General features: G+C 45.5%; 2 protein-coding genes across 2 annotated transcripts in view; one reads left to right on the forward strand and one right to left on the reverse strand.

Annotated features, from left to right (window-relative positions):
- LOC115101465 (retinal guanylyl cyclase 2-like) overlaps positions 1–19,693 on the forward strand; it is a 26,452-nt gene extending 6,759 nt beyond the window's left edge. The window contains exons 3-19 of the mRNA XM_029620969.2: positions 4,866–5,167; positions 5,595–5,949; positions 6,268–6,355; positions 6,891–6,987; positions 7,853–7,990; positions 8,091–8,171; positions 8,306–8,482; positions 8,700–8,856; positions 15,550–15,699; positions 16,235–16,383; positions 16,549–16,712; positions 16,839–17,031; positions 17,124–17,298; positions 17,540–17,638; positions 17,760–17,854; positions 17,984–18,069; positions 19,605–19,693. Coding sequence (XP_029476829.1) covers positions 4,866–5,167; positions 5,595–5,949; positions 6,268–6,355; positions 6,891–6,987; positions 7,853–7,990; positions 8,091–8,171; positions 8,306–8,482; positions 8,700–8,856; positions 15,550–15,699; positions 16,235–16,383; positions 16,549–16,712; positions 16,839–17,031; positions 17,124–17,298; positions 17,540–17,638; positions 17,760–17,854; positions 17,984–18,069; positions 19,605–19,692 — 2,594 coding nt within the window. The 3' untranslated portion in view covers position 19,693. The remainder of the gene's footprint in view (positions 1–4,865; positions 5,168–5,594; positions 5,950–6,267; positions 6,356–6,890; positions 6,988–7,852; positions 7,991–8,090; positions 8,172–8,305; positions 8,483–8,699; positions 8,857–15,549; positions 15,700–16,234; positions 16,384–16,548; positions 16,713–16,838; positions 17,032–17,123; positions 17,299–17,539; positions 17,639–17,759; positions 17,855–17,983; positions 18,070–19,604) is intronic.
- Positions 2,682–3,179, reverse strand: LOC135562370 (uncharacterized protein DDB_G0271670-like; the record flags this gene model as incomplete). Its single annotated transcript, XM_065004593.1, has 2 exons — positions 2,682–2,783; positions 3,072–3,179. Coding segments are annotated over 2 exons (210 nt in total), but the record flags the coding sequence as incomplete, so codon positions are not given.
- Positions 19,694–19,794: the final 101 nt, after the last annotated feature.

Genomic DNA, 19,794 nt, shown 5'->3' on the forward strand with positions numbered 1-19,794 from the left:
TGCTACTGCTACTACTGCTGCTGCTGCTACTTCTACTGCTACTACTACTGCCACTGCTACTACTGCTACTGCTACTACTGCCACTGCTACTACTGCTACTGCTACTGCTGCTACTGCTACTACTGCTGCTGCTGCTACTTCTACTGCTACTACTACTGCCACTGCTACTACTGCTACTGCTACTGCTGCTACTGCTACTACTGCTACTACTGCTACTACTGCCACTGCTACTACTACTACTACTACTACTGCCACTGCTACTACTGCTACTGCTACTGCTGCTATTGCTGCTGCTGCTGCTACTTCTACTTCTACTGCTGCTGCTGCTCTGCTGCAACTGCTGCTGCTGCTGCAACTGCTGCAACTGCTGCTGCTGCTACTGCTACTGCTGCTGCTACCGCAGCTGCTGCTGCTCTGCTGCTACTGCTACTGCTATTGCTGCTGCTACTGCTACTGATCCTGCTGCTGCTGCTACTGCTACTGATCCTGCTGCTGCTGCTTCTACTACTATTCTACTACTATTACTACTATTACTATTACTACTACTACTACTACTACTACTACTATTATTACTACTACCACTACTATTAACACTACTGCTTGTACTACTACTATTACTACTATTACTATTACTACTACTACTACTGCTACTACTACTGCCACTGCTACTACTACTGCTACTACTACTGCCACTGCTACTGCTACTACTGCTACTGCTGCTACTGCTACTACTACTGCTACTGCTACTGCTACTGCTACTGCTACTACTGCCACTGCTACTGCTGCAACTGCTACTGCTACTACTACTGCTACTACTACTGCCACTGCTACTGCTACTACTGCTACTGCTGCTACTGCTACTACTACTGCTACTGCTACTGCTACTGCTACTGCTACTACTGCCACTGCTACTACTGCCACTGCTACTGCTACTACTACTACTGCTACTACTACTGCCACTGCTACTGCTGCAACTGCTACTGCTGCTGCTGCTGCAACTGCTGCTGCTACTGCTGCTACCTCTACTGCAGCTGCTGCTGCTGCTGCTACTTCTACTGCTGCTGCTGCTCTGCTGCAACTGCTACTGCAGCTGCTGCTGCTCTGCTGCTGCTGCTACTGCTATTGCTGCTGCTACTGCTACTGCTACTGCTGCTACCTCTACTGCAGCTGCTGCTGCTCTGCTGCTACTGCTATTGCTGCTGCTACTGCTGCTACTGCTGCTACTGCTACTACTACTGCTACTGCTACTGCTACTGCTACTACTACTGCTACTGCTACTGCTACTACTACTACTGCCACTGCTACTGCTACTACTGCTACTGCTGCTACTGCTACTACTACTGCTACTGCTACTGCTACTGCTACTACTGCCACTGCTACTACTGCTACTGCTACTACTACTACTACTACTACTACTGCCACTGCTACTACTGCTACTGCTACTGCTGCTATTGCTGCTGCTGCTGCTGCTACTTCTACTTCTACTGCTGCTGCTGCTCTGCTGCTACTGCTACTGCTATTGCTGCTGCTACTGCTACTGATCCTACTGCTGCTGCTACTACTACTATTCTACTACTATTACTACTACTACCAGTACTATTAATACTACTGCTTGTACTACTACTATTACTACTATTACTATTACTACTACTACTACTATTATTACTACTACCAGTACTATTCATACTACTGCTTGTATTACTACTATTACTATTACTACTACTACTACTGCTACTACTACTGCCACTACTGCTACTGCTACTACTGCTACTACTACTGCTACTACTGCCACTGCTACTACTGCTACTGCTACTACTACTACTACTACTGCCACTGCTACTACTGCTACTGCTACTGCTACTGCTGCTATTGCTGCTGCTGCTGCTGCTACTACTGCTGCTCTGCTGCAACTGCTACTGCTGCTGCTGCAACTGCTGCTACTGCTGCTGCTATTGCTGCTGGTACTGCTACTACTGCTACTGCTGCTACTATTGCTACTACTGCTACTGCTACTGCTATTACTGCTACTACTAAAACTGTTGCTACTAATACTACTGCTACTACTGCTGCTGCTGCTACTACTGCTGCTGCTGCTATTGCTGCTGTTGCTGCTACTGCTCTGCTGCTCTGCTGCTGCTGCTACTGCTGCTGCTGCTGCTACTACTACTGCTACTGCTACTGCTACTGCTACTGCTACTACTACTACTGCTACTGCTGCTACTACTACTGCCATTGCTACTATTGCTACTGCTACTGCTGCTACTGCTACTACTGCTCCTGCTATTGCTGCTGCTACTGCTCTGCTGCTCTGCTGCTACTGCTGCTGCTGCTGCTCTGCTGCTACTGCTACTGCTGCTGCTGCTACTGCTGCTGCTGCTTCTACTGCTGCTGCTACTACTGCTGCTGCTACTACTGCTACTGCTACTGCTACTACTACTGCTACTACTACTGCCACTGCTACTACTGCTGCTGCTACTACTGCTACTACTGCTGCTGCTGCTACTTCTACTGCTACTACTACTACTACTACTGCTACTACTACTTCTACTGCTACTACTACTACTACTACTGCTACTACTACTGCCACTACTTCTACTGCTGCTACTACTACTGCCACTGCTACTACTGCTACTGCCGCTACTGCTACTACTGCTACTGCTACTACTGCTACTGCTGCTACTGCTACTACTACTACTACTACTGCTACTGCTACTGCTACTACTACTACTGCCACTGCTACTACTGCTACTGCTACTGCTGCTATTGCTGCTGCTGCTGCTATTGCTGCTACTTCTACTGCTGCTGCTGCTCTGCTGCAACTGCTACTGCTGCTGCTGCAACTGCTGCAACTGCTACTGCTGCTACTTCTACTGCAGCTGCTGCTGCTCTGCTGCTACTGCTACTGCTATTGCTGCTGCTACTGCTACTGATCCTACTGCTGCTGCTACTGCTACTGATCCTGCTGCTGCTGCTTCTACTACTATTCTACTACTATTACTACTATTACTATTACTACTACTACTACTATTATTACTACTACCACTACTATTAATACTACTGCTTGTACTACTACTATTACTACTATTACTATTACTACTACTACTGCCACTGCTACTGCTACTGCTGCTACTGCTGCTACTGCTACTACTACTGCTACTGCTACTGCTACTACTGCCACTGCTACTACTGCTACTGCTACTACTACTACTACTGCCACTGCTACTACTGCTACTGCTGCTATTGCTGCTGCTGCTGCTACTTCTACTTCTACTGCTGCTTCTGCTCTGCTGCAACTGTTACTGCTGCTGCTGCTGCAACTGCTGCTACTGCTACTGCTGCCACTGCTACTACTGCTACTGCTACAACTACTACTACTACTACTACTACTGCCACTGCTACTACTGCTACTGCTACTGCTGATATTGCTGCTGCTGCTGCTGCTGCTACTTCTACTGCTGCTGCTGCTCTGCTGCAACTGCTACTACTGCTGCTGCTGCAACTGCTACTGCTGCCACTGCTACGACTGCTACTGCTACAACTACTACTACCACTACTGCCACTACTACTACTGCTACTGCTGCTATTGCTGCTGCTGCTGCTGCTGCTACTTCTACTGCTGCTGCTGCTCTGCTGCAACTGCTGCTGCTGCTGCAACTGCTGCTACTGCTACTGCTGCTACTTCTACTGCAGCTGCTGCTGCTCTGCTGCTACTTCTACTGCTATTGCTGCTGCTACTGCTACTGCTACTGATCCTGCTGCTGCTGCTTCTACTACTACTATTACTATTACTATGACGACTGCTACTGGTACTACTTCTACTACTACTACTACTATTACTACTATTACGATTACTGCTATTACAATTACTACTACTACTACTACCACTACTGCTGCTACTACTGCAACAACTATTACTGCTACTATTACTACTAATATTATTATTATTACTATTACTACTACTATTACTACTACTATCAGTATTACTACTACTACTACTATTAATACTATTACTGCTACTACTACTGATACTATTACTACTATTACTTTTACTACTGCTACTAATATTACCACTATTACTATCACTACTACTATTACTATTACTACTATTACTACTACTACTACTACTACTACTACTACTACTGCTACTACTACTATTACTACTACTACTACTACTACTATTACTAGAATTACTACTACTACTGCTACTACTACTATTACTACTACTACTACTAGTACTACTACTACTACTGCTATTACAACTATTACTGCTACTACTATTACTACTACTACTATTACTACTATTACTACTATCACTATTACTACTATTACTCCTACTACTGCTATTACTACTACTACTATTACTAGTATTACCATGAATACTATTAATATTACTGCTACTACTACTATTACCACAACTACTACCATTACTACTATTACTTTTACCACTACTACTACTATTACTGTTACTACTATTACTACTACTATTACTACTATTACCTTTACTACTACTACTACTATTACTACTATTACTGCTACTACTACTATTACTACTATTACTTTTACTACTACTACTACTTCTATTACTATTACTACTATTACTATTACTGCTACTACTACTACTACTATTACTACTATTACTACTACTACTACTATTACTGCTACTACTACTATTACTGCTACTACTACTATTACTACTACTACTACTATTACTGCTACTACTACTATTACTACTATTACTTTTACTACTACTCTTACTATTACCATTACTACTATTACTATTACTATTACTACTACTACTACTACTATTACTACTATTACTACTATTAACATCATGTCTCATAGTCATTTGTGTTTACCATAATCAGTGGTGATCCTCTGCATGCACTCTGTGCTGATTGGAGGACACATCCAGAGGTTGCTGTTGGAGACTGCTCTGGACATGCACCTGACGGACGGTTCCCTGGTGTTCATCCCCTACGACACACTGCTCTACAGCCTGCCCTACAGGGATGTCCGCTACCCAGCCCTCATCAACAACGGCAAGCTGCGGAGAGCATACGACGCTGTCCTGACCGTCACCATGGACTCAGAGGAGAACTCATTCTACAAGGCCTACCAGAAGACTGTGAATGTTGGGGGGGTTCCCAGACACATCAAGCTCCACCAGGTACAACTGAATGAGCTGAGGACAACTGGGGCTTACATGCATAGGCATAGTTTGGGGCTAAATCCTATCAGGCCATTATAGTGTCCATGTTTTTGGACAAAATCCTATCAGGGCATTATGTCCATGGTTTTGGGCTAAATCCTATCAGGCCATTATAGTGTCCATGGTTTTGGGCTAAATCCTATCAGGCCATTATAGTGTCCATGGTTTGGGGCTAAATCCTATCAGGCCATTATCGTGTCCATGGTTTGGGGCTAAATCCTATCAGGCCATTATAGTGTCCATAGTTTTTTGGCTATATCCTATCAGGCCATTATAGTGTCCATGGTTTTGTATATTTGCATTTGTGTAACACGAATATCTTGTGGACAGACTACGTAAACATATCTGACTAAATATCGTTATGTTCTTATTTCATTTTTTCCAGATTTCTCCTCTGTTTGGTACCATCTACAGCTCGATCCTCTTCATGGCTAACGCTCTGCAGAATGTTCGTGATGCTGGGGAGTGGAGGTCTGGAGCCAACCTGGTGCGCCACTCCAGGAACATGGCTTTCTATGGTTTCAGCCAGCGTGTCCGCACCAACGGTTCCGGGGCCAGCTTGTTGAAGTATGTGGTGCTGGACACAGATGGGCAGTCCTGGCCTCTGCTGCCCACCCACTGTGTGGACCTGGAGGCTAGGATGGTGATGTCTCTGGGCCGCAGCATCCACTTCCCAGGGGGTGTCCAGCCCAGCCCAGACTCTAGCTGCTGGTTCATTCCAGGCACCTTATGCACAGGAGGTGAGAACACAGCAAATTGTACTAAATGACAAATGATGGTAGGGGGGCTAAATGCAGACAGATGAAAACACACACTCACACACTGCACTTACGCGCGCTCACACACAGGCAAGTACGCATGTGCACACACACCAGCAAACAGGAGGGGAACAGTTACCATCTGTTCATAAAGAGGACATCTTTCTCTAGAGGAAAGTGGAACAGAGAATTAGATCAGGGTGTGGTGGTATGTTGACATAGTCTGTGATAAGCTAGGTATCTTTTTAAATCAGGTGTGATTCATTATATGATGTTCTACTATGATATGCTTTGTTTTAGGAGGAGTGGATCCATTCCATCTTATCATAGTCTTCCTGTGTATCATTTTGACTATTATCTTCTCAAGTGGACTCTACTACTGTATAAGGTATTCTATTTAAACAATAAGGCCTGAGGGGGTGTGCATGGCTAAGGGGCTGTTCTTATGCATGACGCAACGCGGAGTGCCAGGATACAGCCCTTAGCCGTGGTATATTGGCCATATACCATAAACCCCTGAGGTGCATTATTGCTATTATAAACTGGTGACCAACATAATTAGAAGAGTAAAAAAAATGTTTTTGTCATACCAGTGGTATACCACAGATTTCAGCCAATTAGCATTCAGGGCTCGAACCACCCAGTTTATAATACTGTACAGTGCTTTCCACATATTCTTGTTTGCTATTTTCTACATTTGTATGACTCAAGTTTATATCAGCTGGTAATAGCAGCAACATTTCTCAATATGTCTTCACAGACCTTTAGGTACCTTCTGAACTACTGCTGATGGCACTCCTCCCTCACTCCTTCCTCACTCCTCCTTCACCCCTCCCTCTCCCCTCTGCACCCCTCCTCTCCCCTCCCTCTGCACCCCTCCTCTCCCCTCCCTCTACACCCCTCCTTCCACCTTTCACTTTTAGGAGGCGTATCAACCAGATTAGTTTAGTCAGGGGTCCTGACAAGATCATGCTAACCCTGGCAGATGTGATCTTCATCAACCCCTCACTCAGTAATAAGGTCAGATCCCCTAACTGACAGTGTCTGGAAGATCCAATGGGGTCATATTTAAGTTCCCACATAATGATTGATATACAGCATATGGCCATAAGTATGTGGACACACCTTCAACTTAGTGGATTTGGCTATTTCAGCCACTGCCACCGCCATTGGACTCTGGAGCAGTGGGAACGTGTTCTCTGGAGTGATGAATCACGCATCACCATCTGGCAGTATGACGGACGAATCTGGGTTTGGCGGATGCCAGGAGAACGCTACCTGCCCAAATGAATATTGCCAACTATAAAGTTTGGTGGAGGAGGAATAATGGTCTGAAGGGAAATCTTAACGCTACAGCATACAATAACATTCTAGACGATTCTGTGCCTCCAACATTTTGGCAACAGCTTGGGGAAGGCCCTTTCCTGTTTCAGCATGACAATGCACCTGTGCACAAAGTGAGATCCATACAGAAATTGAGATCAGTGTGGAAGAACTTGACTGCCCGGCAGAGGGCCCTGATCTCAACCCCATAGAACACATTTGGGATGAATTGGAACGCAAACTGCGTGCCAGGCCTAATTGCCCAACATCAATGCCCGACTTCACTAATGCTCTTGTGACTGAATGGAAGCAAGTCCAGCAATGTTTCAACATCTAGTGGAAAGCCTTCCCAGAAGAGTGAAGGGCTGTTATAGAGGCGAAGGGGGGAACAACTCCATATTAATGTCCATGATTTTGGAATGAGATGTTCAAAGAGCAGGTGTCCACATACTTTTGGTTGGACAACACATGCAATTGAAAATATATATATATATATTTTTATATCTTTGCAGCATGACGAGTGGTTTTGTCAATAACCTATGTTTTTCTCTCCATGTTTCAGAAGCTAAGTTTAGATGAGAGCAAAGTGGGTGATATGCGTAGGAAACTCTCAGACACAGATCGTCAGAGCCTCTCTACTCCCTTTGACTCCACCGTCACCCCGGCAACCTATGCAAACTCCAACATAGCCATCTTTGAGGTAACGGGGGGCAGGAGTCTCTCTTCTAAGAATGGTTCAGGGAGTTCTGAGGCTTGTCTGAAAGTTGATTCAGAACTATCAAACACGTACCTTTTTACAGGGAGACTGGGCTTGGATGAAAAGACTCCCGTCTGGAAACTTTAAAGCCATAACTCCCCAGACCAGTGACGTCTTTGAGTTGGTGAGGTTCTACTGTAAAATATACTGCCAGTTACGATGTAAGAAGATTTGATGATGAGAAATCCGTTTGACTATAACTAATGTATCTCTGTTGTCAATTCAAATGAGCCCATTGTCACGGCTCTGTTCTTTCAGATGAAGGACATACGACACGAGAACGTCAACCTCTTCCTGGGGTTTTTCTTTGACTGTGGTGTTTTCGGCATCATGACAGAGTATTGCTCACGTAGCAGCTTGCAGGACTTGCTAAGCAATAGTGACGTTAAGCTGGACTGGATGTTTAAGACCTCCCTGTTATTGGACCTTATCAAGGTAACCACTAGTAGTGGGGTGTGGCCACAATCCCCTCAGAGACATACAGTTACACTATTCCTATAGGAAGACCTGCAGCTGCCACAATGTGCTTTAATCATTTTACATTACAGATTTGTTAGAGTTTAGGTCCCAAAGTTCATTTAATGCCCAACTCACGGTGAGCTACCTTTCTCTCTGACATGACACCAACACGACTTGTTTCTGTCTTCCACAGGGCATGAAGTACCTCCACCACCGAGGGGTTTGTCATGGACGACTCAAGTCTCGGAACTGCGTAGTGGATGGCCGCTTTGTGCTCAAGCTCACAGACTACGGCTACAACAAGATTTTGATGGCACAAAGATTCCCATATGAAGATCCTTCCGCAGAAGGTGGGTGTTAAGACCACTCAAATCAAATCAAATTTAATTTGTCACATGTGCCAAATACAACAGGTAGACCTTACTGTGAAATGCTTACTTACAAGCCTTTAACCAACAATGCAGTTTTAAGAAAATACCCCCAAAAATAAAACATAAAAAGTAAGAGATAAGAATAACAAATAATTAAAGAGCAGCAGTAAATAACAATAGTGGGGCTATATACCAGTACAGAGCCAATGTGTCAATGTGCGGCGGCACCGGTGTTGAGGTAATTGAGGATAATTATGTACATGTACAGTGCCTTGCAAAAGTATTCACCCCCTTGGCATTTTTCCTATATTGTTTCATTACAACCTGTAATTTAAATTTATTTTTATTTGGATTTCATGCAATAGACATACACAAAATAGTCCAAATTGGTGAAGTGAAAGGGAAAAAAATGACTTGTTTCAAAAAATTTAAAATTAAAATTTAACGGAAAAGTGGTGTGTGCATATGTATTCACCCCTTTGCTATGAAGCCCCTAAATAAGACCTGGTGCAACCAATTACCTTCAGAAGTCACTTAATTAGTTAAATAAAGTCAATTTGTGTGCAATCTAAGTGTCACATCATCTGTCACATGATCTCAGTATATATACACCTGTTCTGAAAGGCCCCAGAGTCTGCAACACCAGCAAGTAAAGGGCACCACCAAGCAAGCGGCACCATGAAGACCAATGAGCTCTCCAAACAGGGACAACATTGTGGACAAGTACAGATCAGGCATGGATTATAAAAACATATCCAAAATGTTTAACATCCCACGGAGCACCATTAAATCCATAATTCAAAAATGGAAAGAATATGGCACCACAGCAAACCTGCCAAGAGAGGGCTGCCCACCAAAACTCACAGACCAGGCAAGGAGGGCATTAATCAGAGAGGCAACAAAGGGACCAAAGATTACCCTGAAGGAGCTGTAAAGCTCCACAGCGGAGATTGGAGTATCTGTCCATAGGACCACTTTAAACCGTACACTCCACAGAGCTGGGCTTTACGGAAGAGTGACCAGAAAAAAAACATTGCTTAATAAAGAAAAAAATGTGCAAACACGTGTTGGTGTTCGCCAAAAGGCACGTGGGAGACTCCCCAAGCATATGGAAGAAGGTACTCTGGTCAGATGAGACTAAAATTGAGCTTTTTGGCCATCAAGGAAAACGAAAAGTATGGCGCAAACCCAACACCTCTCATCACTCCGAGAACAACATCCCGATGTTTTTCATCGGCAGGGACTGGGAAACTGGTCAGAATTGAAGGAATGGCGTTAAATACAGGGAAATTGTTGAGGGAAACCTGTTTCAGTCTTCCAAAGATGTGAGACTGGGATAGAGGTTTTACCTTCCAGCAGGACAATGACCCTAAGCTTACTGCTAAAGCAACATTTGAGTGGTTTAAGGGGAAACATTTAAACATTTAAATGTCTTGGAATGGCCTAGTCAAAGCCCAGACCTCAATCTAATTGAGAATCTGTGGTATGACTTAAAGATTGCTGTACACCAGGGGAACCCATACAACTTGAAGGAGCTGGAGCAGTTTTGCCTTGAAGAAAGAGCAAAAATCCCAGGGGCTAGATGTACCAAGTTTATAGAGACAGGAGGCAACAAAACAGGAAAAATCCCAAGGGGGTGAATACTTTCGCAAGCCACTGTAGGTAGAGTTATTAAAGTGGTTATGCATAGATAATAACAGAGAGTAACAGCAGCGTGTGTGTGTGTGGGGGGGGGGGGGGGGGGGCAATGAAAATAGTCTGGGTAGCCATTTAATTAGCTGTTCAGGAGTCTTATGGCTTGGGGGTAGAAGCTGTTTGAAAGCCTCTTGGACCTAGACTTGGTACTCCGGTACCGCTTGCCGTGCGGTAGCAGAGAGAACAGTCTATGACTAGGGTAGCTGGAGTCTTTGATCCTTTTTGGGGCCTTCATCTGACACCGCCTGATATAGAGGTCCTAGGTGGCAAGAAGCGTGGCCCCGGTGATGTACTGGGCTGTACGCACTACCCTCTGTAGTGCCTTGCGGTCGGAGGCCAACAGTTGCCATACCAGGCAGTGATGCAACCAGTCAGGATGCTCTCTATGGTGCAGCTGTAAAACCTTTTGAGGATCTGAGGACCCATGCCAAATCTTTTCATCCTCCTGAGGGGTAAAAGGTTTTGTCGTGCCCTGTTCACCACTGTCTTGGTGTGCTTGGACCATGTTTGTTTTTTGGTGATGTGAATGCTAAGGAACTTGAAGCTCTCAACCTGCTCCACTACAGCCCCGTCGATGAAAATGGAGGCGTGGTTGGTCCTCCTTTTCATGTAGTCCACAATCATCTCCTTTGTCTTGATCACACTGAAGGAGAAGTTGTTGTCATTGCACCATACTGTCACGATCGTAATACGAATTGGAAATATACTCAGACCAGTGTGCAGCGTGATTGCGGGGAGGGCGAGTGCGGGGAGCAGACACAGGACGTACTGGGCTGTGGAGGCGCACTAGAGACCTGGTGCGTAAAGCTGGCACAGATGGTGCCGGAACGATGACACACTCCGTAGGGTGAGTGCGGGGAGCTAGCACAGGACGTACTGGGCTGTGGAGGCGCACTGGAGACCTGGTGCGTAGAACCGGCACAAATTGTACTGGAACAATGACACACTTCACACTACGAGTGCGGGGAGCTGGTGCAGGACGTACTCGGCCGTGGAGGCGCACTGGAGACCTGGTGCGTAGAACCGGCACAAATTGTACTGGAACAATGACACACTTCGCACTACGAGTGCGGGGAGCTGGTGCAGGACGTACTGGGCTGTGGAGGCGCACTGGAGACCTGGTGCGTAGGGCCGGCACAAATTGTACCAGAACAGTGACACACACTTCAGGGCGAGTACGTGGAGGAAACACAGGACGTACCGGACTGGGGAGGCGCACTGGAGGCCAGTTGCGTGAAACTGGTGCAGATGACACTAGACTGGTGTCACGCTCCTCAGCTGCCCGTTCTGTAGCACACACATCGCCACAACCTCTCTCCGGGAAACTTTCGTCAAGTTCCTCCTTCGACTCCCTGACGGTCTCTGGCTCATTCCTCGGCTCCACCGACCACACCGTGTGCCCCCCAAAAACATTTTCTGGCTGTCTTTTGGGCTTACACTGTGGCCGCGAACCCCGGCATCGTCGCTGTCCTCCCTTCTCTCTCTGCGTCTGCTTCCACAGAAGGCTTTCGTCTCCAGTCATAATTTCCTCCCAAGTCCAGGATGTCTTATCCTCCTTTATCTCCTACCAAGCCCAGGATACCGTCTCTTCCCGGGCACGCTGCTTGGTCCTGTTGTGGTGGGATCTTCTGTCACGATTGTTGTACGAACTGGAAATATACTCAGACCATCGTGCAGCGTGATTTGGGTTCCACATGTTTAATAAAGCAAGAAACGAACGTGAAGCTGACTAGGGCTATACAGGCCACTAATACAGTCACCTACCCACAACTAAGGGGGAAAAACAGGCTGCCTACGTATGATTCCCAATCAGAGACAACGATAGACAGCTGTCCCTGATTGAGAACCATACCCGGCCAAAACATAGAACCAGAAAACATAGAAATAAAGAAACTAGCATGCCCACCCTAGTCACACCCTGGCCAAACCAAAATAGAGAATAAAAGCCTCTCTATGGCCATGGCGTGACAATGTGAAGCTCAAGCAGTGCTGAACAGGCAACTACACAGAAACAAGATCCCACAAAACACAGTGGGGAAATGGCTGCCTAAATATGATCCCCAATCAGAGACAACGATAAACAACTGCCTCTGATTGGGAACCATACCAGGCCAACATAGAAATAAATGCACTAGATCACCCACTCTAGTCACACCAAAATAGAGAATAAAAAGGCTCTCTATGGTCAGGGCGTGACACATACGGTCAGGTCTCTGACCTTCACCCTATAGGTTGTATCATCGTTGTTGGTGATCAGGCCTACCACTGTTATGTCATCAGCACTTAATGATGGTGTTGGAGTCATGCCTGACCGTGCAGTCATGAGTGAACAGGGAGAAAAGGAGGGGTCTGAGCACGCACCCCTAAGGGGCCCCCGTGTTGAGGATCAGCGTGGCGGATGTGTTGTTACCTACCCTTATCACCTGGAGGTGACCTGTCAGGAAGTCCAGGACCCAGTTGCAGAGGGAGGTGTGTAGTCCCAGGGTCCTTAGCTTATTGATGGGCTTTGAGGGCACTATGGTGTTGGAAGCTGTCAATGGGAAAGGGCAGTGTGGAAATGGCAGTGAGGAGTGCAATAGAGATTGCATCATCTGTGGATCTGCTTGTACGGTATGCAAATTGGAGTGGGTCTAGGGTTTCTGGGATAATGGTGTTGATGTGAGCCATGGCCAGCCTTTCAAAGCACTTCATGGCTACAGATGTTGGTAGTCATATAGGCAGGTTACCTTAGTGTTCAAGGGCACAGGGACTATGGTGGTCTGCTTGAAACATGTTGGTATTACAGACTCAGACAGGGAGAAAATATCAGTGAAGACACTTGCCAGTTGGTCAATACATTCTGGGATTACACATCCTGGTAATCCGTCTGGCCCAGCGGCCTTGTGAATGTTAACCTGTTTAAAGGTCTTACTCACATCGGCTGCGGAGAGCGTGATCACACAGTCATCTGGAACAGCTGATGCTCTCATGCATGTTTCAGTGTTACTTGCCTTGAGGCGAGCATAGAAGTTATTTAGCTCGTCTGGTATATTTGTGTCACTGGGCAGCTCTCAGCTGTGCTTCCCTTTGTAGTCTGTAATAGTTTGCAAGCCCTGCCATATCCAACGATTGTCAGAGCTGGTGTAGTACGATTCAATCTTATTCCTGTATTGACACTTTGCCTGTCTGATGGTTTGTCGGAGGGCATAGTAGGATTTCTTATACGCTTCCGTGTTAGAGTACTGCTCCTTGAAACCGGCAGCTCTACCCTTTACCTCAGTGTGAATGTTGACTGTAATCCATGGCTTCTGGTTGGGGTGTGTACGTACAGTCACTGTAGGGACGACGTCTTCGATGCACTTATTGATATAGCCAGTGACTGATGTGGTGTACTCCTCAATGCCATTGGAAGAATCCCGGAATATATTCCAGTCTGTGCTAGCAAAACAGTCCCGTAGTTTAGCATCTGCTTCATCTGACCACTTTTTTATAGACCGAGTCACTGGTGCTTTCTGTTTGAATTTTTGCTTGAATGCAGGAATCAGGAGGATAGAGTTATGATCAGATTTGCCAAATGGAGGGTGAGGGAGAGCTTTGTACGCGTGTGTGTGTGGAGTAAATGTGGTCTAGAATTTTTTCCCCCTCTGGTTGCACATTAAACACGCTGATAGAAATGAGGTAAAACTGATTTAAGTTTCCCCGCATTAAAGTCCCCAGCCACTAGGAGCGCCACCTCTGGATGAGCGTCTTCCTGTTTGCGGAATACAGCTCATTGAGCGCGGTTTTAGTGCCTGCCTCGGTCTGTGGTGGTATGTAGACAGATACGAAAAATACAGATGAAAACTCTCTAGGTAGATAGTGTGGTCTACAGCTTATCGTGAGATACTCTACTTCAGGCGGACCTTGAGACTTCCTTAGATATCGTACACCAACTGTTGTTCACATAAATGCATTGGACCCCGCCCCGTGTCTTTCCAGAGGCTACTGTTCTGTCCTGCCGATAGAGTGTATAACCAGCAAGCTGTACTTTGGGATGGTGTTTTCCGGCTTGCAAGCCACCCCCTTTTTCCTCCAATCATAACGATGGTCATTATGGCCAAACAGTTCTATTTTTGTTTCATCGGACCAGAGCACATTTCTAAAAAAAAGTATGATCTTTGTCCCCATGTGCAGTTGCAAACCGTAGTCTGACTTTTTTATGGCGGTTTTGGAGCAATGGCTTCTTTTTTGCTGAGGGCCTTTCAGGTTATGTCGATATAGGACTCATTTTACTGTGGATATAGATACTTTTGTACCTGTTTCCTCCAGCATCTTCACAAGGTTCTTTGCTGTCGTTCTGGGATTGATTTGCACTTTTCGGACCAAAGTACGTTCATCTCGAGGAGAAAGGACGCGTCTCCTTCCTGAGCGGAATGACGGCTGTGTGTTCCCATGGTGTTTATACTTGCGTACTATTGTTTGTACAGATGAACGTGGTACCTTCAGGGGTTTGGAAATTGCTCCCAAGGATGAGCCAGACTTGTGGAGGTCTACAATTTTTTCCTGAGGTCTTGGCTGATTTCTTTTGATTTTCCTATGATGTCAAGGCAACGAGGCACAGAGTTTGAAATACATCCACAGGTGCACCTCCAATTGACTCAAATTATGTCAATTAGCCTATCAGAAGCTTCCAAAGCTTGACATTTTCTGGAATTTTCCAAGCTGTTTAAAGGCACAAAGTCAACTTAGTGTATGTGAACTTCTGACCCACTGGAATTTTGATACAGTGAATTTAAAGTTAAATAATCTGTCTGTAAACAATTGTTGGAAAAATTACTTGTGACATGCACAAAGTAGATGTCCTAACTGACTTGCCAAAACTATAGTTTGTTAGCAAGAAATTTGTGGAGTGGCTGAAAAAAAAGTTTTAATGACTCCAACTTAAGTGTATGTAAACTTCTGACTTCAACTGTATATGTCTGTGTGTGTGCGTGCCTACTTGCCTTTGTGGTTGTGCAGAGCTGCTGTGGACGGCCCCTGAGATCCTACGGAGCCCTCACCCAGGGCTGTGCGGCACCCAGCTAGGGGACGTCTACAGCTTCGCCATCATCATGCAGGAGGTGGTGCTGCGGGGACCTCCCTTCTGTATGCTGGACCTGTCTGCTGAAGGTGTGGATCACTCATCCAATCACAACCCCAAACACAATTTAAAACAACAAAGTAGAAGAGACAGTTTCAACGGTGTGGTTTAATAGGGGTGTGGTTTAATAGGGGTGTGGTTTAATAGGGGTGTGGTTCAATGGGGGTGTGGTTTAATAGGGGTGTGGTTTAATAGGATGTGGTTTAATAGGGGTGTGGTTTAATAGGGATGTGGTTGAATAGGGTGTGTGGTTTAACAGGGTGGTTTAATAGGGGATGGGTGGGTGATTCAGGCTTCATTTGAATGCGTATACATAAATAACGTCTGTTGCATGCATGGTCCCAGTGCTGTCTGTTGGTCCTCCTTGTGGTTCAGGTGGTAGAGCATGGTGCTTGCAACACCAAGGTTGTGGGTTTGATTCCCCACGGGGAGAAATGACAAAAATGCATACACTAACTACTGTAAGTTGCTCAATGACTAAAATGTGCAAAAGAAAATGTCAGTAGTAGATACTGTAGCTTGGTCTTGGTGGGGTAACTCAGAGTGTCTGCTCCGGTCTGTCAGATGTCATCCAGAAGGTGAGGAGTTCTCCACCACTGTGCCGCCCTGTGGTATCACCAGACCACGCCCCCTTGGAGTGTATCCAGCTGATGAAACAGTGCTGGAACGAACAGGCAGATAGGCGGCCGCACTTCAATGACATCTTTGACCAGGTACCTTAGACTGAGACATCAAACAGACCACTCACAATCAGTGTCTTTGAAAAATAAATTAAAAAATAGACTAATATAAGGGAACCTTTTGTCTGTATAAGTTTGACTGGGGGATATAAAAGCATCATTCGACTTCACCTTTAACACATCCCCCATCAATCCCAGTTTAAGAACATCAACAAAGGGAGGAAGACCAACATTATAGACTCCATGCTGCGGATGCTGGAGCAGTACTCCTCTAACCTGGAGGAGCTGATCAGAGAGAGGACCGAGGAGTTGGAGATAGAGAAACTGAAGACTGAGAAACTACTCACTCAGATGCTGCCTCCGTGAATAACAGACAATTACACATACACTCAAAGATACTGACTAGAATGTACAAATGTTTCTCATCAAACAAAGTATACAGTTTCCAACGACGAGAGCCCTAAATGGTATTTCTTCTCTGTTTGCAGATCTGTTGCAGACGTCCTGAAGGTTGGCGGTACTGTGGAACCAGAGCATTTTGAAAATGTAACACTTTACTTCAGCGACATAGTAGGTTTTACCACAATCTCTGCCAACAGCGAGCCTATCGAAGTGGTGGACCTCCTCAATGACCTATATACTCTATTTGATGCCATCATTGGCAATCATGATGTATACAAGGTAAGCCTTTTGCTTAGTCTTGAATTAATGACTTAGTGTGTCTTCTTGTGCACCTTTGTAACCTACTGAAGATATTTCCTCTTCGATTGTAGGTGGAGACAATAGGAGATGCATACATGGTGGCGTCCGGCCTACCTGTTCCCAATGGAGACCGTCATGCTGCAGAGATATCCAGCATGGCCCTGGACATCCTGAGTGCTGTTGGCACCTTCAAGATGAGACACATGCCGGATGTACCTGTTCGCATACGCATTGGACTGCACTCAGGTCAGGGCTCCATTTTAAAGACCCCCGTATGAACAAAATGGAAGAATTTTGAAATCAACACCACAAACTATACTGATGTCAAACATCATAAACAGTCAAACTGCCATGAACTTCCCAGTGCGTTTATATTTTTCTGACAGCGTTGATATGAAATGTCCCCTAGGAACAGGCATGTCACCAGTGCTGTGTGTGTGTGTGTGTGTGTGTGTGTGTGTGTGTGTGTGTGTGTGTGTGTGTGTAGGCCCATGTGTTGCTGGGGTGGTAGGCCTCACCATGCCCAGGTACTGTCTGTTTGGTGACACAGTCAACACTGCCTCCAGGATGGAATCCACAGGAATGCGTAAGACCTGCCACCAAAGAGCCAAATATGGCTAAAAGATTAAGCAATTCTAGGCTGCGTTTTAGTAAGCGCTTTATACCAGACTCCCAAAATAAGATTTTTCCTACCATATTGTTTGCAGCATACCGAATCCATTTGAGCCATAGCACAGCAAAGATCCTGGTGGATCTGAGAGAAGGCTACCAGGTTCAACTTCGTGGAAAGACAGAGCTCAAGGTCAGCTTTGTGCTCCCACTCTCTGGCATTTATATTACCCTCAAAGTAAATCATAAAATGGACAACTGAATACTGTTTTAGTGACTTATCTGTGATAATAATGACCTTGGATGTCTCATGTCTCCACAGGGGAAAGGAATGGAGGAGACCTATTGGCTGGTTGGAAGGGACAGTTTCACCAAACCCCTGCCTGTGCCACCTGAGCTTAAGTCAGGGTAAGGAAAGTCAAAGCTAAGTCCTGAAAAAGGAATGATTATCTTTGTTTCAAGTGACCGTGATCCTGCAGGTATCAAACTACACTAAATGACCAAAATGTGTGGACACCTGCTTGTCGAACATCTCATTGCAAAATCATGGGCATTAATATGGAGTTGGTCCCCACTTTGCTGCTATAATAGCCTCCACTCTTCTGGGAAGGCTTTCCACTAGATGTTGGGGACTTGCTTCCATTCAGCCACAACAGCATTAGTGAGGTTGGGCATTGATGTTGGGCGATTAGGCCCGCATTCGGCGTTCCAATTCATCCCAAAGGTGTTCGATGGGGTTGAGGTCAGGGCTCTGTGCAGGCCAGTCAAGTTCTTCCACACCGATCTCAACAAACTATTTCTGTAAAGACCTCGCTTTGTGCATGGGGGCATTGTCATGCTGAAACAGGAAATGGCCTTCCTCAAACTGCTGCCACAAAGTTGGAAGCACAGAATCGTCTAGAATGTCATTGTATGCTGTAGCATTAAGATTTCCCTTCACTGGAACTAATGGGCAGAGCCCGAACCATGAAAAACAACCCCAGAACATTATTCCTCCTCCACCTAACTTTACAGTTGGCACTATGCATTTGGGCAGGTAGCGTTCTCCTGGCATCCTCCTAACCCAGATTCGTCGTCGGACTGCCAGATGGTGAAGCATGATTCATCACTCCAGAGAATGCTTTTCCACTGCTCCAGAGTCCAATGGCGGCGAGCTTTACACCACTCCAACCGACGCTTGGCATTGCGCAGTTATTGTGCTGTTTGGAACTCGGTAGTGAGTGTTGCAACCAAGGACAGACGAGCTGCACACTTCAGCACTTGGTGGTCCTATTTTGTGAGCTTGTTTGTCTGACTACTTCGCGGCTGAGCCGTTGTTGCTCCTAGACGTTTCCACTTCACAATAACAGCACTTACAGCTGCCGGGACAGCTCAAGCAGGGAATAAATGTGATGAACTGACTTGTTGGAAAGGTTGCATCCTATGTCATGTTGAAAGTCCCTGACCTCTTCAGTAAGGCTATTCTACTGCCAATGTTTGTCTATGGAGATCGCATGGCTGTGTGCTCGATTTAATACAGCTGTCAGTAACGGGTGTGGCTGAAACAGCCTAATCTACTAGTTTGAAGGGTATGTTCACATACCTTTGTATATATAGTGTATGTATCATGAACTGATTTGTATACAAACTGCACTTTACCAGCAGATCAAAAAGAGTTACAAAGGCTGTGTTAAAACAGGCAGCCCAATTCTGATATTTTGTTTCACTAATTGGTCTTTTGACCAATCAGATCAGTTCTGAAAAAGAGCTGACGTTAAAAGATCTGATGTGATTGGTCAAAAGTCCAATAAGTGGAAAAAATATCAGAATTGTGCCGCCTGTGTAAATGCAGCCTCTGACAACGTAAAGTGGATACATGCAGTGCATTATGAGGAGGGTTGGCCAGCTCTGGTCTTGAGTTCCCATGTGTGGCATTTGCTTTACCTCTCCAATGTATGTTTCAGGAAAATGGCTCATGGCTTGCAGATGGAGGAGATCAACCGACACAAGCGGAAGAAAGCGGAACAACAACTTGCCAAGAAGAATAAATGATGTAGAGTTATGCATGAAAAATGTATAGCATTACAAGGTGTTCATGACTAGAGTAGTATCTCAGTGGGATACTCAGTACTTACCCTGATTGCCTTTTTACTC

The sequence above is a fragment of the Oncorhynchus nerka genome, linkage group LG19, assembly GCF_034236695.1.
Source record: "Oncorhynchus nerka isolate Pitt River linkage group LG19, Oner_Uvic_2.0, whole genome shotgun sequence".
Taxonomy (NCBI): Eukaryota; Metazoa; Chordata; class Actinopteri; order Salmoniformes; family Salmonidae; genus Oncorhynchus; species Oncorhynchus nerka.